Raw genomic sequence first — 24072 nt, 5'->3', positions numbered from 1 at the left:
TGAAGTGAAAACTATTTTAGAAGCGTTGTGCACTTTTTGGATGGGAAAAAGTATTAAATTAGCAACCGTCATCGCTTCGACGAAATAAATATTTGAAGTGAAAACTTTTTGAGGGACGTTGTGCACTTTTTGGATGGGGGAAAATATTAAATTAGCGACCGTCATCGCTTCGACGAAATAAATTTTTAAAGTGAAAATTTCTTTAGAGACGTTGTGCAGTTTTTGGATTGGAGAAAATATTGAATTAGGGACCGTCATCGCTTCGACGAAATAAATTTTTGAAGTGAAAACGTCTTTAGGGACGTTGTGCACTTTTTGGCTGGGAATAAGTATTAAATTAGCGACCGTCATCGCGACCATCATCGCTTCGACGAAATAAATATTTGAAGTGAAAACTTTTTGAGGGACGTTCTGCACTTTTTGCACGGGGAAAAGTATTAAACTAGCGACCGTCATCGCTTCGACGAAATAAATTTTTGAATTTAAAATTTCTTTAGGGACGTTGTGCACTTCTTGGATGGGGAAAATTATTGAATTTGCAAACGTCATCACTTCGCTGAAATAAATTTTGTACGTGTATAAATTATGTGTATGTATACATAAATAGCATAGGCAAACGCATCGCGTATATGATATATGTATAGCACCTCTTTTCGGATGGGGAAAAAGCACTGAGCTCGTAATTTATATACTATAAGAAGTTTTCACTTCTGTCGGCACTCCCACGAGTGCTTTTAATTTTTTTTTTAATTATGACATAAGTTTCCACCCAAAACGGTCTAAATATGGAGCTGCATCCTTCTTACAGCAAACTCCTTTATACTTTACCTAAGGACATAATTATTATGTCCTTAGGTAAAGTATAAACCTTCCCATCACGTGGGATGTAAATTGAGTTGTTGTCTCTACATTACGATAGTTCGATGGCAACTGTTACCATCTCCCAAATCATTATTGATCCTACTCGGTAAGCCACTGTTTCGGTTATAGTGCATGAAGCAAACGTTTCATGTTGACGCCTGTAGACACGCAGACCTCCATCTGGACCTCTTAGGGCTATTCTGCTCTCGTCTAAGAACAGTATGGTCTTCTATTCCACCACAGTCCAGTCAGCATTTTCTCGCACAAAACCAAATCCAGCTCTATGGTGTTGTGGGAACAGCTGTGTGGCGCGAGCTGAATGGAAGGCCCTTAAATTTCTTTCTGCCAGTCTTCTTCTATTGGTACGTTCACTCACACTAACATTTCTCACCTCAAAAAGACGCGTATTTTCTTGGCAATGGTGCGGTCATCTCGAATTGTAGTGCATCAATGTTGGCCTTGCCCTGGCCTGCGGGTGTATAAACCTGTCTTCTGAAGTCGTCTCATACTCATAACATGTACCGTAGTTAAGTTCCTACATCCTTCGGAGACTTCAAGACAATTCGAGGGTTAAGTTCCTACATCCTTCGGAGACTTCAAGACAATTCGAGGGTTTAGTGTCAAACAACGTTATCGACATTTTTTGTGAACTTGAGATATATCTATAATCGACTTCACCGTTTTCGACTTCATTAGTAACAAAAACCTGTATCCCTATCTGCAGCAGATTACAAAATACATTAAACGTTAACATACGTATACATTGTGAAAAAATTGTTCATGTCAAAAACATCTAAGAGGTGATAACGTTATTTCACAGAGAATTTCGTGATACATCAAAAACAGTTATCGACTGTTAACGTTTATTAACACTAATATTTGAAGCTGTAATTGTAGACAGCGTTATTATTATAATTCGTATTTGTTTGAAAAATGCCATTTTGATACGGGATAGCTAAATACATTTGTTTATTTTCGATATTGTTCGATTCTACCATCTGATTACTCATTACATGATTACAGGATTACAATAATCTGATTACTCATTACATTTTTTAGTTTTGCCGAAGTTAAAAGAAAACATGTTATTTTCTTATTGCCGGTTACGTATATATTTGTCGTAATTATTTAATATTTTGATTTTGTCAGTGTTTAACAGAAAAATGTCCAGTCGTAGCACAAAACTTTGTATTGACACGAAGCACTAGCGGGTCGTGGATCTTCTGAGGTAGCCTCTTGCCTTACAAATACAATGAAAAGTGAAGTTACTGGGAAATACTTCGCTTTTATGTCTGAAAGTTGTTCGGGCCAAAATGTTTCTATTTGCTGTTGAAACACTAAATATTTCAAAAATCGACCAGTTATTTTTTGAGCCCGGATATTCCCAAATGGAACGTCACATGGTCCATGATGCCCACATCAAAAACGCGAGTAAAAGCTTGGAAATTTATGATCCATCGGGATGGTATATGTACAGTGATTAAAATGGCTTTAAAGAAATCAAAATACGAAGTAGTTGAAATAGATCAGGAAGACATTTTGAATTTTAAAGAACTTCAAACTCAAATGATTAAAAATAAAAAAAAACTGACATTGAAGGAAATGTTGTCAAATGGTTGAACATAGTTTGGCTACAATATACATATTATAAAAGAAGACACTGCACACAGTTATTTCAAATATAATTTTAAATCAGACAACTTTACGAAATTAAAAATACAGAGAAGGCAACTTCGAACATTTTCAATTAACAAACTTGTGCCAAGAAGAAAATATGACAAACCGTTAACGATTAATAATAAAAAGTTAAAAGGTTTAGTAGAACTCTGTGAGCAAAAATTAAAGACCAATATCACTTCTTTTACTAGAATCTTCAAGGAAGGGGTGATGATCGTAATGAAAATGTTTCAGAAGATGAAGACGTTTAAAGATGGTACCTATAAGTATTTAGACATTTCATAAGTTTAATATTTGTATGTTATTAGAAAAATAAAGTTTTTTTATTTAAATACACTTATAACATTTTTTATAATACAGGGTTAGTGCTGCATTAGATATCCTGAAAATTTTGAAAATATCATCGAATTTAAGTTAAAGTCAAACTGGATATCCTGAAAAAAAGGGCAAATATCAGGAAAATTTTCGCCACATTTTAGGGAAATTACATTTTTACATTTTCACCCAGCAGTGCTAACCCTGTAGTAAAACAATTATTATCAGGTGCGACGTTAACGGTTACAAAAAATATATATCGGTAATATCAAAAAGTGTTATCAGGTCCTTATTAGAAAAAAAATATATTTTTTCTCTGTAGAATAACAATAATCTGTAATAATTTTTACCATATGTCAAAGAAACCATAATAATACTATATAAATTTACAGATTTCTATTGTAATGTATTTTGCCTCCGTAATCACAAAATTGTTGGCCGATATTACGTTTCAAAACAGTTTTTCGCATTTTCTGCCACTTTATGTTTTTGTAGTTAACATTGTTTGATACTAAACCCTCGAATTAGACTGTAATTTTCAAAATTATGTTTGAATTTTCATGGAGGATTTTTAAACATTATATTCTTGTTAAGTATCCCTTGATAAACGTTTTTTTTTCATTCATTTTAATGTTTTCTTTTCCTAGAGGTAGTTTGGACCGTATCTTTCATAAAATGTGGTCCAAGATTGACAATTTCAGCAAATTGAAAGAAATAAAAGGTGGGCGGTTAATTCTGTCAGTGAGTGTATTTACATAAAACGATCATCAGATTTTCTTCAATCAGGTAGCTTTGAAATAAATGCCGCACTGATTATTTTATTTAAAATAGAAAAATATTGCTTTATATTATGGTTGTTGATATTTTAAATATTTTTTGAATTATCGACGAGTAGTAGTTCTGTTTGGCCTCGTTCATTTTTATTTCAATTTTTCTTCTCTATTATTGTATTAACGTTTGTTACTGCAACATGTTCTATGCGAATATTTGTTTTTATTTATTTCCAAAGTTTCGCGATTACGAACTAATTAACTAATGAAATAATTATAAAAAGCCTCTTTATTACGACAATAATATGCAGCAATTGCTTCTTCCTCTATGTTTTGCTGCAATCTAGCCACTTTCTAATTTTTTTCTGCAAAGCGTGGAGCGTTACGGTTCGGAATGATTCCATTTAAAAAATTAAGCAAGGCATTTCATAACGTCGTAAAAAGTAGGTGAATACACATATGCAACAAATCGATAACTCGGGTATTTCTCGATTAAATTATAGTGCTGCAGATATATGGGACTATGAGTGATGAGGAAGATTGTTATAGAAGTCGGTTCAAAGATGTTGTTCTGAAGCTATTTTCTTGTGGCATTTTTGTAATTAACTATTTTTAATGGGAAAAAAGCCACAATTTTACTAAAAAACAATGATTTTATTAACGTTTCGACGTCCAAATCGGATGCCGTTGTCAAAATACAAAAAATATTAATAAATTAAACAAAAATGTTGTTGCTTAGTAAAAAATTCTTCTAATTTATTAAATCTGACTCTTTTATATCGGTAATTCAGACATATATTATCCATTTTAAAGTAGAAGACTTTAAAATGATATTGCCAGTATTTATGAGTTGCATTCCTGGGAAGACTTTATTGAAAGATAATTCATTCGATTACATGAAATCAACCCCAGCTCAAGAATATCCTCCACAAAAAAATCATAGCATGTGATCTGTCTTTAAAAAGACAACCACATGCAACGGTGACAGTAAAATTCTCGCGTTAGAGATTCCATAGTAAATCACGAGGGAAAATGGGAAAACCAGGAAAAACCCTCGTGATACTATCCCGACATCGTAAGTATTAGGTCTTACTTTAGTTTACTCTCAAAACTAATACCAAATTCTGACCTTAATATGTACATTACGTTATTTTTTAAGATTATAAAGATGTTATAAAGATGTTATAAAAGAGGAAGTCAATAGAAAGAAAATGTCACGATTAGTAAGTCAATAACATATCGAATTGGTACATTTTATATTTTAGTATTATTTATATATCTATGAATTATTAATATTATTTATAATTTAAAACACCATATGTACCGGGTGTCCCAATAAGAATGGCTCTCGGCCATATCTCAGGAACGGTTTATAGTAGAGCTTTGAAATAAAAAATTTTATAACAAAAGTTGCCTCAGGAAAAGCCTGGAAATTATTTTCATAATTGTGGGTCCACCGCTAGAGGGCGTAATTGAATATCAAAAATAAAAAAATCTAAATTTTACAAAATTTTCCCAATGAAGGGGCACTGGAAATCCGATTATTGTATTCTTCATCAAATTCTGCGCATATTTGATTTAACAAGTTTAACTCTACCTTTGCAAATAAGAGGTGGGGGTGAGTGGGAACCTTGTTATGAAAAAATGGCTGTAAGTCCGGTTCTGCTAAATCAAATTTTGAAAACTGGGTCTTGTTGAAGACAGATCTTTTTCTTCAATGTAAGCGTGATAATTTTGAACCATCCTAATAAGTAATAAGCCAGCTGGGAGGCGTTATTTAATTTTTTTCAGAAATCTAGTTTTCTTTGGAAAATATTAAATACAAGTATGCATTTTTAATCATACTTTATAAATTTAGATTAAATTAGCAATAGAATAGCGAAAACCGCATGTCGATACCTTTTGTCTATCTCAAGATATCTCGAGAAACGTGTAAATTTTATACATAACTGTTACTATCACCGGTAAACTAAGTTAATGAAAAGTAGTGTGCTGTGGAAAAAAACAAAATAACATTTTCCAGATGTCAACGTATAAAAACATAATTAATTAAAACAACAATATAAAGAGAAACAATACTATTAAAATTAAATATAACACAGAACAAAAAGAACTACTTAGTGACGACCTAAATATTCAAATTGTTGCCCATCATATACTACTCTAGAATACATTATCCAGAGAATACTAAACGCCATTCAAAGCATATCGAGAGCAGAAATTGAGACTGCTGTTCAATCTACTCTTGAAAGAGTAAATGTTTGCAACGAAAATGATGGGCAAAAATTTGAACGTTTATGTCATCACTAAATAGTTGTTTTTATTTCTTTGTAATAGGGCTTTTCAACGCTTCTCATTTGTTTCGAGCCTCTGTCATATGCCGTATAATCCGTGTATAATATTAATGTACGAGATATGAACGAGGCTCGAAACAAATGAGAAGCGTTGAAAAGACCTAATATACGTTGACAGCTGGAAAATGTTTCTTTGTTGTTTCCATAGCACACTACTTTTAATAAATTATTTCGTTTACCGGTGACAGTAACAGTTATGTTTTTAAATTTACACGTTTTGTAAGATATCTCGAGATAGAAAAAAGGTATTAACATGCGGTTTTCGCTATTCTGTTGCTAATTTTGTCTAATTTTGTAATATGGTATTAAAAATGCATGTTTGTATTTAATATTTTCCAAGGAACACTAGATTTCTGAAAAAAATTAAATAACGCCTTCTAGCTGGCATATTACTCAGTAAGTTGGTTCGAAATCATAACTTTTACATTGACGAAAAAGATCTGTCTTCAACAAGACCAAGTTTGCAAAATTTGATTAAGCAGAACCGGACTCACAGCCAGTTTTTCATAACAAGGTTCCCACTCACCCCCACCTCTTATTTCCAAAGGTAGACCTAAACTTGTCAAATCAAATATGCGTAGAATTTTATGAAGAATACGACGATCGGATTTCCAGTGCCCCTTCATTAGGAAAATTTTGTAAAATTTAGATTTTTTAATTTTTGATATTCAATTACGCCCTCTAGCGGTGGTCCCACAATTATGAAAATAATTTCCAGGCTTTTCCTGAGGCAACTTTTGTTATAAAATTTTTTATTTCAAAGCTTTACTATAAACGGTTCCTGAGATATGGCTGAGAGCCATTCTTATTGGGACACCCGGTACATTAAGGTCAAAATTTGGTATTAGTTTTGAGAGTAAACTAAAGTAAGACCTAATACTTACGATGTCGGGATAGTATCACGAGGTTTTTTCCTGGTTTACCCGCGTGATTTACTATGGAATCTCTAACGCGAGAATTTTACTGTCACCGTTGCATGTGGTTGTCTTTTTAAAGACACATGCTATGATTTTTGTGTGGAGGATATTCTTAAGTTAGGGTTGATTTCATGTAATCCAATGAACTATCTTTCAGCAAAGTCGTCCCAGGAACGCAACTCATAAATATTGACAATAAGACAATATCATTTTAAAGTCTTCTACTTTAAAATGTATAATATTTAATAAATTAAAAGAATTTTTTACTAAGCAACAACATTTTTGTTTAATTTATTAATATTTTTTGTATTTTGCCAACAGCATCCGATTTGGACGTCGAAACGTTAATAAAATCATTTTTTTTAGTAAAATTGTGGCTTATTTCCCATTAAAAATCGGTTCAAAGAGACACAACTACATATATAGATTTTTTGTTTATAAAAGGATACTGAGCTGTTATAAAAATCTGAGGCACATATTACGAGGCACACGAAGTTTTGCATAAATAGTATGAGAAATAGCTGTTTGTATACCAAGGGAGGAAAAGGCACTTTGAAAGCCTTTGTTAGGGTGTAGTCCATCCTGCCTGCTTTTGGTATGAAGACCACACGTACTTCTCTCCACTTTCTAGGAATATATCTCTAAGCAAGGAGGTTCTGAACATTCCCACATTCCTTGTACGGCAAAAGGATATCCAGTCCCCACCGTAGTAGGGTTGAATATATGCCGTCAGACCCTGGTGACTTGAAAGGGGTGAAGCACGATATGGTCCATTTTACATTTTCCTTACTAATCCATGTTCTGGCAAGATGCCAGTCATTCGGTGTGGGTATGATTATTTCTTCCGTCCAGTTCGGTGCTTTTGAGGCACTAGAACCGGGGAAGTGTGTTTTCATCAGGATCTAAGCACTTTTGCAAAAGTTAAAAGTTTTATTTATATCTTCCTTCGTTAATATGCCGATGTGGATCTTTTGAGAACTCTCTTTGTAGCCTGGAAGTCTGCGGAAAATCTTCGATTTCCTCACAGTAGGCTCTCTAAGCAGCTCATTGTTTTTGGCTGCAGATTGTCTTAAACTCTCTGAGGTTTGGTTGATAAATATCCCAATCCTCTTTGAGTTTGGTGCGCTATGCTCTATTAAAAGCTGTTCTTGATGTCTTTCTAAGATGTTCCAGTTCAGTACACCACCAAGAGCTGGTTTTGCGACTTTCCTGGATCTTCCTTATCGCACAGAAGCTTAGCTTATTTTGTTTTGATAGATACCATGTCCCGGAGTTAAAGCCTTTTCATTCGGCAGAGCATCTTCTAAAAGGCAGTTGCAGAGTTCTACATCCGTTCTCCTAAGGTCGCGAGATTTCATAAGGCTTTTTTACAGACTAATAGTATAGGTCAGCCAGCGGTGATCAGACATGGAGATGTCCTCTGGCACCTTTTATTTAGATATTGCTGCTGTTGCTAGCATGATATATATGACTGCTTGGCTACGAACATTAATATAGGTTCCTGCCTCTATTTAAGATATACAAATCTTTTCTAAAATATAGTCATAAAGCCTGAACATTTTCCACACCTTTTTCTGCTCTTCATAGAAATCATGTGGCACATCTGTTGAGTTTTGTCAATATTTTTTTTTCGCTTCTTTAACCGCTTTTTCAACTTTGGTCGAAAGATATAATTAAACATTAACAGTTCGCGTGTGTTTCACTATGCATTATTTTTATATAATACGTAAGATTTAACCAACTCTAACCAACTAAGTATTCTATATTCTAGAACTGAAAGATAGTTAATTCGCTGATCATTGTATGGATTAAATAAATTATTAGTAATTAATGATCGCATGTCCAAATTGCCCGCCGTATTGTTTCATGAAAATCATATACGTTACGGTCACGCGCATAAATATATCGGTAATTTGTTTATATGCGTTGCATACTTAATATTTTAATTGTAGAGCTAACAGTTGGTTAGTTTGTTTTCTTTATAGGGCAATCACTGAGGGTATTTGGCTCCGAATTCCATCCTACTATATCGATTTACTTGATATTTTCAGATTTATTTATCGTATGGCTAGATCACAGTTTTTGTACATAAATAAAAAGGACAATACATTGTAAATAATAATAATTAATTTTTACATACAAAAATTTAGTTGACATATTTATTCAATCGACTCTCATTGTAGGATCTGATCGGACACTCCTCCACTAAATGTTTGCTCTTCTCATACCTTCGATATTAAATTGGCACGCTCGTACAGTCCATTTATTAGTATGTAGTTGTCTTTTCTTTAATTACTTAAAAAACTGTGATATTTTTCTGCCAGGAGATCTTGTGAAATATTGTCAGAGTAAGTAGGGAATAGCTTAAGAAACAAAGTCTACTATTTTTTTGAAAACTCAATACTTTTTGAGTTATTCGTGGTTGAAAATTGGCCATTTTCATTGAAAAATGACACCTTTTCGGACGGTTTTTGCGAATACCTTAAAAACTATGCATCTTACTAAAGAAACTATGTATACAATAATTGTGTAGCTTATAAAAAACAAAGAGATTCATTCCTTCATAAATCTTTTAGTTATAATACAAAAAAGAGATATGGTAGGTGAAAGGACTTTGTTGTTTTTTTGGTGCAAGTGCAAATCAGTGTATTCAATTTGAAATAACAGAGAAACGGTCGATTTTAGGGGTATAATGCTACCAATACCTTTTGTACTGCTTGAAAAGACCTTTAAAATGAGCAATATTAAATATCGATTATGCTGCAAAAAAATTGATGAATATTGTATTTTAAGACAAAATGAAAAGTATATTTAACCCCCATCCACAAGAATTTAAATGCATCGTTTTCCTTCGACAATACCTTTTATTATAGTGTTATTTCTCTGTTCAAAAAGTTAGACAGGTTTAAAATGAATGGTTTAAAAAAAAATTAAATTATAGAGAGCATTTTTAAATTTTCTTAAAAATCTTCTTTTTCTCCATGTAACTCGAAAATCATAAAAGAGACGAAAAAAATAGCATACAAAAATGAGGGGTGTTAAAAAATTTTTTTTTGTTTTTAATTACTGTATCTCTTATCATTTTCAAGTTACATAGAGAAAAAGGAAGATTTTTAAGAAAATTTAAAAATGCGCTCTATAATTTGATCTTATTTTATCAACAACCATTAATTTTAAACCCGTCCAACTTTTTGAACATAGAAATAACACTATAATACAATGCTTTGTAGAAGGAAAACGATGCATTTAAATTCTGATGGATGAGGGGTTAAAGATTTTGTGATTAAGATCTACTAGAGTTTTCAAAACAGGTTTATTTTGTATATTGGAAAATGGGAAATTTGGTTTATCTCATTTTATAATATGTATGTTGAAAATATGTTTTGTTTGTTAGCTTGTACTGTTTATATATTTTGTCTCTTAGCAGCACTGTAAGCTAGAACATTTTCGCAATATTAAACTCGGTATTGGAAAAATAGCAACATAAACAATAATATTTTTTTATCTTTTACTTTGTTAAAACTTAGCTTAGTGGAAGAGTGGTTTAAGAGTAATCAGGAGCTTAATCAATTTTAGGGTACTATAGGTTTCTCAAAAGTATAAAAGTTATTATGAATGACAAATGACAAAAAATGCTCGTTGCATAATATACTATTTTAAGTACGTATTCATTGGCGACACGAGTCAAACAACGTTTCCATTTCAATGGCTAATGACCAGAGAGTTATCAATAATTCATGTTTTTTTTCAATATTTTGTCGTAAAACTGCAGTCTGTGGTTATTTGTGTATTTACATGTTCTCGTTTATCACTTCAATAATATAAATGTAATAAATAATTTAAATACATATTTCTCTCATTAAAATAGTAAAAATTTAGATATTTTGTGCATTCTTACATATTTATGGGTTGGGTCACTCTTCAGCTAGGCAATTTAATTTAAATTTATTGAAAATTAGCTTTCTTATGATCTATAGTTTCCAATAATTAGATTAAATATTAGACTATAAATCCAAATTGTATTTTTGCAGATTCAAGACTCAAACCTAGCAAAAGAAAAATCTCCGTCTCAATGGATTCTCTCTTCATATAGTAGCGACCCGGGCCTAGATCCAGATCTCGAGCTGGCGTTCCCGGACTCATTGGACAAAAACAATTACGTTCAACAGTCCGTCACCGATAGTTCCACGAGCTTCCGCTTCCACACCGCCAATACCTTCATGTGGAATACGGGCCGCGCCCGGGCCGACGACGAATTCTACGATAGCATAGACACCGACATGGCTTCCAGCATGTTCCATAACGGAGAAGATATGGCCGAATGCGACTCACTTGAAAGGCAGCTCTCGGATTTTTTAGGAAAAAACTAATTTATTTATGGATTTTTTTTATTTGCTTTTTGTCGCTACAAGAATGGACAATATGGTAATCAGACCAGCCCATTTAGGAAAAAATTAATCGGTTTTTAAGTACAGCACCTAGAGACTTGCAACTTTTTGCATTGTGTTCAGGATGACGTTAGAAAAAAAGTCTACAATAGAAAAATGGGTGGAAATGAATAATTGCATTTTAAACTACATAACATGTATCCAAAAGTGCATAAACATGTCAAAATCAGTATATTAAGTATATTCAGGGGGTTTTTGGTTTTCGGTACTCAATTGAACAGATTACTCGGAGGTTTTTGGGATCGCTGAACACGAATACGTCATCAGAATCGCTCCCCGAAGCACCTGGTGCACGGGGTCACTGCTGAGGCACGTCATTTTCTGGAATTTCGAGGTTTTCCGACACTAAATTGATATAAATAGATTACTTGGAGGTTTTTTAGGGTTGCTGAACACGAATACAAAGTCAGAACCGACCTTTAAAAACCGAAAATACTCTAAATTCCACAACATGACGTGTATATCAATCACCCAGGGCACTAGGTCCTCCGAGGGTCGGTTCTGAACACGAATATGAGATCAGAACCAACCCTCAGAGCACCTAGTGCCCAGTGTTGTGAGTTTTTATTGAATCTCACCCCACCGTGGCAAAAAGGGTTTAATTATTACCTTTTGCCTAATAGGACATAGGTGAATATTGTAGGACCACACCCGTATGTCCCAAGCAGAGAATGTCCTTCGATGTTAACAAATTAGTGAACTTTTAGAGCGACTGGTTCTGAGAATTTATTTGGTCGGGTTTTATAGTTACTAATAAACACGATATAAAGGATTGTGCAAACTAGAAATAAAGGTGTTAAACGAACAAAACATTTATCAACCACGAGTTTAACAAATATGCGGAATTAACGATAAATTATTGTCTTAATAGCGAAAGAGAGAGAGAGTAAAAGTCTTTAATCTAATTATTGCGGAGAACGTATTTTCATAAATTCACTAACACCTCGCCTTTAGAGAGGCTAGCGAGAGACTACTCAATTTTTATTCTAAAACTGCAGTATTTTGTTGTAAGGGTAAGAATGTCACTTAGCAAGAGCGTATCCATGGCATCCACACATGTTTATACCCTTGCGACCACCGAAGACGCCAAAGCAGCAACCATATCTCCGTTATCTTTTGTGCCCTAACACAACACTAAGGCCATTATTAGACTAGGTAACTGGTGGCGCAACTAGTGGGGCAACTGGTGGCGCAACTAGTGGCTCCACCAAATTAAAGCACACAAAATATTATGGGCAACTGGTGGCCGATATGAGCAACTGGTGGCGCAACCAGTTACCGTAGTCTAATAGGTCTCATTTACTTAAATGCCCCGTGACGTAATGAGTCACTGGTGGAGCAACTTGGTGGCGTCACCAGTTGCCTAATATAATACTGGCCTTACACTCAAGTTTTCAGATAATTAAATCTTTCAAACACAATACAGATTGTCTCAACAGATTTACAGGAGAGATTTACAAAAATGCGAATTAATTTAACTGTTGTTTTCACAACACCCAGGGTGGCTTTTATGCACGTCATCGTCTGGAATTTCGAGGTTTTCCGACACTAAATTTATGTAAATAGATTACTTGGGGGTTTTTAGGGTTGCTGAACACGAATACGAAATCAGAACCGACCTTTAAAAACCGAAAATCCTCGAAATTTCATAATATGGCGTGCATATCAGTCACCCATGGCACTAGGTACTCTGAGGTTCGGTTCTGATGTCATATTCGTGTTCAGCAACCCCAAAAACCCTCCGAGTAATCTATTAGTATCAATTTAGTGTCGGAAGCCTCGAAACTCCAAACGATGTGCCTTAGCAGTAACCCTGGGCACCAGGTGCATCGACGGTCGGTTCTGATTCGTGTTCAGTGACCCAAAAAAACCCTAATAACAAAATCTTACCATTATATACTGATTTTAATATTTTTATGCATTTCCACCCATTTTTCTATTGTTGGCTTTTTTCCTGACGTCATCCTGAACACAATGTAGAAAGCAACAAGTCTATAGGTGCTGTATTTAAAAATCGATTTATTCCGGTGTGTTTAATGCTAAATGCCCTGGTATAAATGGTTTATTTTAAACTATTAAGTAAAATCTGTCCAGCAATGTTGAAAAATATTCCAAAAAAAAACATGGAAAGTACTGATGTACGAAATATAGTTGGTTTTAGGCAATTTAACTTTAAGATTAAATTGATGTTCCTCTTAAACCAGTTCCATGAGAAAATACTAAGTATTTAATCAATGAATTAGTCCAGTACCTATAAAACTTAAAAAGTTGTATTGTAATTGTAGAACTAGCATCAAATATGATAATGTAAACATTAGCTGTCGAGCAACTTCGGACAATCTATATTCAATTTATAATAAAAAATTTGAAATATTTTAAAACTATGTCAGAACTTTTAAAAATACTTCTTCTAAAGGTGCCTATCTTATCTTCTAGAGATGTTGGCGACCACATTGACCCATCTTATTTTATTCACAGCAGATCGAAATAGATCAGTTGACGTTAGAGTCAAGATTGGTCCTAAGATTGGCCAGTCAGAATAAACGTCTACGTACAGGGCCTCTCTTGCCCTCAATCTTGCTTTGTAGAATTAACTGTAGAAGTCGGTATTTATTATTACCCATAATGTGGCCGAAGTAAGCTAATTTTCTGTTCTTTTGGTATTAATAATTTCTTTGCCTTTTCTTAGCCTGTGAAGAAGAGTTATGTTAGTTGTGTGGTGTATATGAGACCCTCAACATACATGGGTAGCACCAAATTTTAAATGCCTCTAATCGTTTTATGGCATCTTCTGTAAGACTCCAGTTTTCTACTCCATAGAGGAGGACACTAAAGACGTAACATCACAGAATTCTTAAGCTTATATTGAAACTTTATTTAAAAGATAAGTTGCAGAGAATCCTCCTAAGACCGTTAAAAGAGTTTCTGGCTTTTTCAATACGAGTTTTTATTTCGTAGCTATGATTCCAAGTATCCTTAATATTGCAGTCCTTCTTCTTCTTCTTAAAGTTCCCTCTCCTATCGAAGGTTGGATATCATAATGTCTATGGTCACTTTGTTGCCTGCTGCTTTGAATAGTTGTAATGAACTACACTTAAACCGTTCTCTAAGGTTCCTCAGCCAGGAGATGCGTCTTCTTCCTATGCTTCTTCTTCCTTGAATCCTTCTTGCATAATAATTCTCAGCAACTCATATTTTTCTCCTCTGGTAATGTGACCCAAATATTCCAGTTTTCTAGTTTTTATACTCTGCATAATTTCTAACTCCTTATTTAAACGTCGTAGCACTTCAACATTGGTAATCCTTTGAACCCACTGAATTTTCAATATTCTTCTGTAACACCACATTTCGAACGCTTCTATTCTTCTTATGTGTTTTCTCTTCAATGTCCAAGCTTCCATTTCGTATAGCAATATAGAAGATATGTAGCATCTTAGAGCCCTCAATTTGAGAGGCAACTGAAGGTCTTTGTTTGTAAGCAGTGTCTTCATTTTTATAAATGCTTGCCTTACAGTTTCAATTCGGACTTTAATTTCTTTGCTTTGGTCATTTTTGTCATCAACCCAGGTTCCCAGATATTTGTATGTCTAAACTTTTTCTATTTGGGTTTGCTCTATCATTAACCTTATATTTCCATGTTCTGTTTTTGAGACAATCATAAATTTAGTTTTTGCGGCCCAAATAAGATATTTTCTGCACTCTTTCTAACGGTGTATCGCTTATTGTAATTTGGGCGTTTATGTTGGTGTTCTTACTGATGATCATCATTTTTGTCTTCTTACAATTTAGGTTTAGGCGGTATTTGTTATATGTTTCTGCAACATTATCCATCCTTTGGAGTCCTTGCGGACTGTCTGCCAGCAATACTTGTCGTCTGCACATCTAATATTGTTTATAAGTTAGCCATTTACTGCAGTACCATCTTCTGATTCGTCCAAGGCCTCTCTAAAGATGTTTTCAGAGGATATGTTAAATAATGCTGATGACAGTATGCACCCTGTCTAACACCTTAGACAAGGCGCCCTATTGTTCTCTATTTGTCCTGGTCTGGCATGGTCCTGAAAATCATCCATTCCCTCCACTTTTAAAGAATTCTCTTATTTTCGCAAAATAGGTTGCTCTTTCATGTCAATATTGAATTATTTCGTCGAGAGTTGTGCTTCCTTCCGCTATGGCCTTGATTTTTTTATGTAGGTTAAAAGTGTTTCTGTTCTATTCTGTTGAGATTTTATTTCTGTACATTGCTTATACTATTCTACAGTATGTAGAGGTTTTATTTCTATATATTGCTTATACTATTCTACTGTATGTAGAGGTTTTATTTCTATATATTGGTTAAGTAGCCGCAACTCTTGTTTCTTTGATCTTTTTGTTGATTCTGTTTGTCTTTATAGCATCCTTCATCTTTGCTTCCGTATTTTCTTCGATCTTGCATTATTTCTTCTGTCATTCACGGTTTTTGGTTTTGTACATCTTTTCTCCCTTAGTGTACTGTTTGTTACTAATTTTTTTCATTAATATGCTGTGTTTTTTATTTTGTTGTTGAGTTTTTCTTTAACATCTTCCATTTTCGGTTATCTTTTGATAACTAATGTCGATTGTTTTTCGTCCTTTTGTTTGTAAACGTTTTTCATATGTAAATTTATATATTACTGAATTTTAGACTATTTTGTCTGTTATCCTGTCTTTTTAATAACGTTTTAGGGACAGTCACATAGCGATTTCCAGATATAAATTCTCCCCTGAGGCAACTGAATAAAGGTGTGGATTATAGCAGTGGCTCCTTTTATTTCTTATTTTTATTCACAGTCCTACAGTAGTCCCAAAGTGTCCTACAGTAAAGTTTGTTCACTTTATCGTTAAAATCACCTATATGGCAATTTCGCTCTTTGTTGCGATATCTCCTCAGAACACTTATTTCTCTTCTTTTCCTAATATATTTTCCTATATGAGCACCATGTTAGGGGGTGCTCTTTATTTTCTACATTTACATTATAAAAACTTGTAATTACTTGTTATAAAATATAAAAAATAGTTACTTTATCAATAGCTAAATGGATTTTCCAATATCCATGATGTAATTCCACACAGAAAAATTTTTAATTTTACCTTTTACCCGATTGATTTGTATTTAAATATATTTTAAGACAAGTAGTTAAAAACATTATCTTACTAAATATAAAGCTAAAATATGTTTATATAAATTTAAACAATTCGTATTTCAACTAGTTAAATTTTTAAAACATAAAATATATTTAACTAAGAAAATGGATGGATTATGAATTTGATACTTTATAACAAGATATTAACTCTAGAAAAATCTATATTTTGACTGAAAAATAGCGCAGCCTCTTGCATAAACTTGTAGATAAGTTAATGTTGCCATCAAGGACTGGTGTTCTGTTAAAATCAATTTTAATTTCCACAAAACATTTGTACTCGATGTGTGTCGGTTGGCCAGTAGTTGTCAAAAGTTAAAAAAATGAGTACGTATATTACCCAACAGTAGTAACAGTATAACCGTATATAGATCATAGACATAATAAGAATAGACAAAGCATGGTTGAGCAAAATAGTATAACGTTGGGCACTCTAGTATATCTGATTGGAGTGGTCTATCTATCTCTCTTTACCGCGCGATCACGCGCGTGTGAAGGACAAAGATAGCTAGGCCACTCAAAGAGAACGAGAATATTGGCGTTTCATGTGGTTTCACCTGTATTCACAGAGCCGCCCATATGTACCTTACCTACTCTACTGTTATTATATCTATCTTATAGATGCCATACCACTGAGTAAATAGTATGAAATTTAAAAAGATAATGTACAAATTTGTGCAACTTATTTCAAATTTGATATTTAGTGGTAGAGATGTAAAGTGGTGGCATCCCATAACGTGTTTATAGATAAACTTTTATGCAGAAGGTTCTTCCTGAGAAAAGCATATAAAAAAAATCCATTTTTGATTTAGAATAGCAAACTATTTTGTGTACCATTAATCGGCAACATTCCACTTAAAGGTGAATTGAAAATATACGCTACATTAAGATGACGTGGCACATCAGTTTTTGTGAGAATAGATCCATATCAATTCATTTTGAACTATTTATTCGCGTTTTATCTAGTTAGTAGTTCACTGTGAGGTATAAATAATTTGTGAGCTGTTATATAGTTCTCAATTATTTCCAAAGAACTATGATTCAGCATTTATTTTTATACTAAAGCTTTTTTGTTCAATAAAATATTTCAAATAAATTTACAAAATGGATTTGAAATAATCAGCTATGGTTATAGCCATAGACATTTAATGACTAGACTGCGCACTTCAATCTAAAATTCTTTCCCTCAGTAGGCATCTCTTTCTGATCGGTGGCAGTGGGAAAGTCACGTGGTCGATAAACCTAACGTCATTGGATAAACACCGCCGATTCCCGTCGATTAGAAAGAGATAAATACCAACACTTTTCTCTGTCGCACTGGTGGAGCAATTTTAGATTGTATTAAGTATAAGTATTATATGTCTATGATTTAAAGTAGTAGATTTAATTTAATGTCGTAAAATACAATTGTATCTAACCTCAAAATAACATGAGAGTGTGACGTCAACGATAATATAGCGACTGCAAGAATGAATTTATAGATTTGGTGCTTGTATATATCACTGAACTGATATTTTGACTTGTATTATAGCATGTAATATGTCACTAATACCATTTAAAAGTGTATAACTTTTTTGTAAGATATTATGTAGGTAATCGGTAATTTTAAACACATTTGGCGAGAAGTAGAACAAGTTGTAAACTTTTTATAGCAAAAGATGTCTACTTTTTGATAAGTATGAAAATAATTATGTATCTTATTGTTTCTTATTTATTTTTCTATGTATAATTTAATTTATGGTCTGAAAAGTTTCCTGTCGATATGATATACTCCATTTATTTTTTTTTCAGCACTTTTAAGTAACAATTGAATTTTTAAAATGACATTGATTATTTATATTTTAATTATTTATATGGATGTATATTTCACTACTTATTCTATCAGTATTCACTAAGCTATTCAATGTGTTTATGTATCCATTAGAAATATAAAAAATCGATTTTGCTTTGTTTGCTGTGTAGAACTGTGATAAGTAATATGCAGATGTGGATGTCTCCGAGTGGCAAACTTCATTGAATTAGTTTATAATAGCAGTATTAATCCTTTCTATAACTGTTTAACATTACAAAATCCACACGGAAAAGAAAGAATTTTTCCTGTAGCTGGCTGTATACCATCAATCACAAAATTTAATGAAAAATCCTTTGTAAAAGGTATACATTTTTTTATTAAAATCCCTTTAAGAGCTACATCACAGAACTTTTTCGATTTTTAATAAAATCATCATCAGTGTTTGGAACCTAAAAGTAAGTATAACTGTGTTAATGAATGCAAAGTTAATATTTGAAATTTTGACTAAGGGTAAAGCAAGTTGGTTATACTTACAGGTTAATTGCAAGCTGAGCCACCAAAGAAATACCAGAGTGAGAACCAGGGTTCTCAACACTGATGATGATTTTGTTAAAAATCGAAAATATTCTGTGATGTAGCCCTTAAAGGGATTTTAATAAAAAAAATATACCTTTTACAAAGGATTTTTATTAACATTACGTAATTTGGCCTACAAGTTATATAATATACAGTGTGTCGCATTTAAGACGAAGACAGCTCTATATTTCGGCTATCAAAATAAATACAGATTTGACGTTTTGCACTGTCATACAGGTTGAAGGTTCAATTCCTGAGATCCATCTCGGGACAACCAATGTTAGGTCTTCCTGACTACAAATAATGAAAACACTAGAAGTGCGAATTTGATCATGAAATTTGGTATGTGGAGTTAGAATAATATTTGGAATAACTTTTCCCGATTTCTCTAACGCGAAGCCAAATATCGAAAATTTACCTTGTTTGTGGAGTCTTTGTTTAAAATCTAAAATTTCAGTGAAGTATTTAAAAAAATGTGAACATTCAACCTGTATGAGTGTGCAAAACTGCAAATCTGTATTTATTTTGATAGCCGAAATTTAGGGGCTTAAATGCGACACACTGTACATAAGATATACAATCAAACTAGTGATAAACACCTACAGCTCTTACGCACTGGAATACAAACATGAGAATTCGCCAAACCACGCCAAATTCAGAAATAAATTATTTTAGTTTGGAATAGCTTCCTTCACATCCAATATTGACTAAATGTGTAAAACAGTTGTAGAAAATATGTGTCTATAATTTTCTATATTTTTTCTTTATTATTTTAACTTATTTATGTTGATCAGTAAATTTTGGTGCATTTTCTTGAAAAAATCATGCTTTTAATATTTGAATTTAAGTTATTAGGTTTTTTTATTGTAAGTTTTTTGTAATGGTTTCTTATTAATCTCGTTTTATATTGTCGTGTCAATTTTTATCCTTTTTATCAAATTTATTATATGCAATGTGACCTACTTAGCTTAGAACACCCCTGTAAAATTATTAACAGATTAAGTTATAATTATTTAAAAGTAATTGTATTGTCATTAACAAACTTCTGGACAACATTTAAAAGATTAATTTAAATTTTCAATGCACTGTATTTTTTCGTAGTCCAACATACAAAAAAAAAATAGTGGTTTTTATAACTACTCGTTTATTTATTATAGTTTTTCATTGTACTGAGACGGCAAATGTTCATATTTCTTTTCGTTGAAGTATACGGTCCTGTATTGCCTAATTTTTATCTCTGAGGGACAGTGAAGTTATTTGTTCAGTATGTATTGACTTTTTACTTTTACATTTTACTTTTTAGAATTTGGTGTTTATATTTTTAGTTTTTGCTTAGTTTTAAACAAAATCTTATACTTGTTGAATTTTAATAATTTTTTCATGAAAATGCACCATTTTATTTTTATCCACCAATTGCCACAAACTTTGTGATATGTACTGAAATGCTCATCACATGTATATTCTCTTTTAATTCAATTGAGATTTTCTTGAACTTGAATATATCAACTATAAATTATCAACTTTTTTCACTATGTAATTATTAGGTAACAATATAGGAATTTACCATTTATACAGAGTGTTTTATAAGTGATTGGACAGGCAGAGAAATATCTTGCATTAAAATCAATCGTTTGAGTTCAAAATGTTGCTTATTTTCCTTTTACATGGCCTTCTCTTCTTAGGGTGCCATGTTCCTAGAAAACGTCGTCGACGACCATGTTTATCATGATTATAATTTTCTTATATTTCCTATATATACTGTTAAACCTGTCCAGTGTAGCAAATTTCTCAACCAAGAGATTTTTCTCCGCCAAATCCATTTCTTTCTTTCAATTTTACCGTTGAAGGAACTTATATCTTGGTTCTCTGATTATATTCTAGTTTATGCGTCTTAATGATATTTAATAAAGTTCTTTGATGACCTATTTTTCGAAGAACTACTTCGTTTCTGGTTCTGCTGGTCCATGCTATTTTGAGTATATAAATTGACTTTATTCATGGTATCGATGTTCAAAGTCGAAGTTCCACATCCATACAAAATGGGTTGGGTTGGGCTGATATCCTCTTTACCGGTCACCATATATTAAGTTTCATCTATGTTTATTGACAGTTTACATAGTGTTTTCTCATTATTTTTGGGATAGATTTTGAAATTTGTATATGGCCAGAATTTGTAATCGAAGAAATCGTCTTTTATTATATGGTGCAAATATTTTATATATTTTATATTATCAATATTATCTTTGCGACCATATTTCTATAATTTGCCGGCAGAATGTCTATTCCGGGTGGTTTCTGGCCTCTTTCATTTCAATAGTCGTTGATAGTTCCTCTTACCTCTCTTCTGTTTTTTTCTGTTATTCTTGCCTCATCTCTTTCATCTTACAAGGTTTTCTTTCTCATCTATATTAATTGTCTGACTAAAATATTCAACCCATCTGTTCCTTGAATTCTTTTTTGTTGGTGTTAACATCCTTATAGAATCTTCTGAATTTAAGTACCATATTTATGCGGATTCGTTTCTTTTTTTTTTGTTTATTTCAAGTCTTTGTATGCACATCACACCTACAAATCATGTATAGCGGTAAACAATATACAGCGCGCATATTAAATATTTAAATTTATCTTCAGCTGTTAGGCGAAAGGGCCACCATGTAGTAGTAGAGAAGAGATGATACAATTCTCTTATGCAGTTCAGCTTCATATGACATTTTATTGGAATCTGTTGAATTTTCTGTTAGATTTAAGATTTCTGTATTTACCACAGGACTCTTAAAAACAAGTTACAGAAACGCCCTCTCGGAGAGAATCAAGCAACATATCGTATTCAAGGAAAATAATAAATAAAGTATAACACTTTCTTTACCATTTAATTATTTATGGACCACTCTGTATAAGTAAGACAGATTTATAAAATTAATACCTAATTTGTTATTATTTTTAAGAATTTCTTGACTGAAAACGTTTTATAAATCTGTTCAATTAGAAAAATATTTGTATATAGTTTCTGTTTGTATTATATATTATAAAAAAATCACTTATTATAAATAAATACAATGTTACATTTTATGAATTTTCTTTGTTAACGCCTCCTTTCCTTAATTACGTTTTCCATCATTTCTAATCTGTATAATAATGTTCTTACTTGATCAACCAGTCGACCGATTGCATTTTCGACTTGTTGTAGTTTTTCTTGTTGGCTGAAATGTAGAAACATTCATTGGTCAGTAAATCAAGTAGATATTTATATCAAAGTCCAAAGTAGTAATAACTCGTTATTGATGCGAGCAAACTTACTCGCCAAAAATAGATAAAAAAAAGTAACAAGAAGAGAGCGTGCCACTTCCGGAGTGCCGACAGAAGTGAATACTTCTTATACACTCACCGCCACCCAAAATTTTTGATTACGTTTGACAATTTATAACTTTATTATTAAAATTTGTACTCCGATTTTCAAGATTCTTGCACCAGTTTATAGGTACAGGGTTATTCACTATATTTTGACCCCACTGTAAACTGCTTTATTTACAGAATTAGAAAAAAATGTAAAATACAAAAGGTATTTGATTTTTAAATTATGATTTTTTTTACATATATATCGTACTAGTGACGTCATCCATTTGGGAGTGATGACGTAATCGACTATTTTTTTAAATGGGAATGGGGGTCGAGTGCTAGCTCATTTGAAAGGTTATTCAATTCCCTATTCAGTAATATAAACATTAACATGATTAATTATACAGGGTGTCCAAAAAATTTTTTTTAAATTAAATTAATTGACACAAAAAGAAGAATGTATGTAATTTATTTAATTTAAAATACATTTTACTGCTGTTAGAAAACAGAAATAAAAGTTTATTGCACAAATAAACATTGATTTTTGCTTAAATTCAATGTTCAATCTGCCAAGAGCAGATGGGTGGCAGCTTGAACATTGAATTTAAGTGAAAAGTAATGTTTATTTGTTCAATAAACATTTATTTCTGTTTTCTGGCAGCAGCAGAATGTCTTTGGAATTAAATAAATTACATACATTCTTCTTTTTGTGTTAATTAATTTAATTGAAAAATTGTTTGGACACCCTGTATCAATCATGTTAATGTTTATATTATTGAATAGGGAATTGAATAACCTTTCAAATGAGCTAGCACTCGACCCCTATTCCCATTTAAAAAAATAGTCGATTACGTCATCACGCCCAAATGGATGACGTCACTAGTACGATATCGGTGTCCCCGAAAATAGTGCGTTCCTTAAAGGTATAGGTAGAAGGCACCATGTAGAGCAAAAAAGTCTTTTTTTCTAAATTCAACCGTTTGGCTAAAAAACCAAAATACATTTTAGTATGTAAATTGAAATCTGACAACTATGTATACAAAAATCTAAACATAGACAATCACAATTCAAATATAGTTGCAGCATTTTAGCCATAAGTATTTACATTAAACCCTGTCTTCATCCTAAACAAACAAATTCTTGTTTTGTTGGATTTTCAAACATGGGGTGGTACAATTATTTTGCAGATGTACCTGTCTGACCTACGTTTGTCGTGTCAATAAACTAAATCACAAACAGTTCTTGTACAGTGATGCCAAATTAGTTAATTTTATGAAAATAAAAGTTCGCTTATATGGCGAACAATGTAATTTTTTTTTGGAAACGGTAAACTTTAGAAAAAAATGTTATAGGACTTTTTTGTTCTACATTGTGTATTATATCCATACCTCAAAGGAACGCACTATTTTCCGGAACACCCTGTATATATCAAAAAATCATAATTTAAAAATCGAATAACTTTTGTATTTTACATTTTTTTCTAATTCTGTAAATAAAGCAGTTTATAGTGGGGATCAAAATATAGTGAATAAACCTGTATATGTTTTGGCGTCGTTTGTTATTATTTCGGTAACAAAAAATGTTTGGCTAGATGGCATTATACGGGGGTGAATGGAAGCGTTGTATTTCCTCCTAACTTTAAAAAATTCTGTGGAAAAATTAGAGGGCTGATTTTGTTACATACTCATTTTGTATTATCCTCGAGATATTCCTAAGATTTTCCTTTTTGAATTATCCGAATATCTCTTTTCATTTAAAAGCTTATTTTAGACAACATATTTGAGAAATATGTTAGTATGTGGAAATTACTCTATAATTAAATTAAATATTACAAAAACCATTCTGTACTGCCATTAAGAAGAACAAA

At 32.4% G+C, this 24072-nt stretch overlaps 2 protein-coding genes across 5 annotated transcripts in view; one reads left to right on the top strand and one right to left on the bottom strand.

The window, feature by feature from the left end:
- LOC114325533 (splicing factor, suppressor of white-apricot homolog) overlaps window positions 1-21938 on the top strand; it is a 371767-nt gene extending 349829 nt beyond the window's left edge. The window contains exon 8 of one of the 2 annotated variants that reach the window (XR_003651690.2): window positions 10926-11174. Coding sequence is in view for 1 of the 2 variants with exons in the window: in XM_028273605.2 (XP_028129406.2) it covers window positions 10926-11264 (339 nt within the window). In the remaining variant the exon portion in view is untranslated. Of the gene's footprint in view, window positions 1-10925 lie in introns of both variants that reach the window. The other variant, XM_028273605.2, reaches the window with a different exon arrangement.
- LOC114325536 (polycystin-2-like) overlaps window positions 20808-24072 on the bottom strand; it is a 75461-nt gene continuing 72196 nt past the window's right edge. For all 3 annotated transcript variants that reach the window (XM_050656330.1, XM_028273606.2, XM_028273607.2), the window contains one exon: window positions 20808-22069. In XM_050656330.1, coding sequence (XP_050512287.1) covers window positions 21952-22069 — 118 coding nt within the window. In that variant the 3' untranslated portion in view covers window positions 20808-21951. The remainder of the gene's footprint in view (window positions 22070-24072) is intronic.

The sequence above is a fragment of the Diabrotica virgifera genome, chromosome 1, assembly GCF_917563875.1.
Source record: "Diabrotica virgifera virgifera chromosome 1, PGI_DIABVI_V3a".
Classification (NCBI taxonomy): domain Eukaryota; kingdom Metazoa; phylum Arthropoda; class Insecta; order Coleoptera; family Chrysomelidae; genus Diabrotica; species Diabrotica virgifera.
The sequence above is the reverse complement of the archived record's forward strand: the minus strand, read 5'-3'. Positions and strand labels throughout refer to the sequence as shown.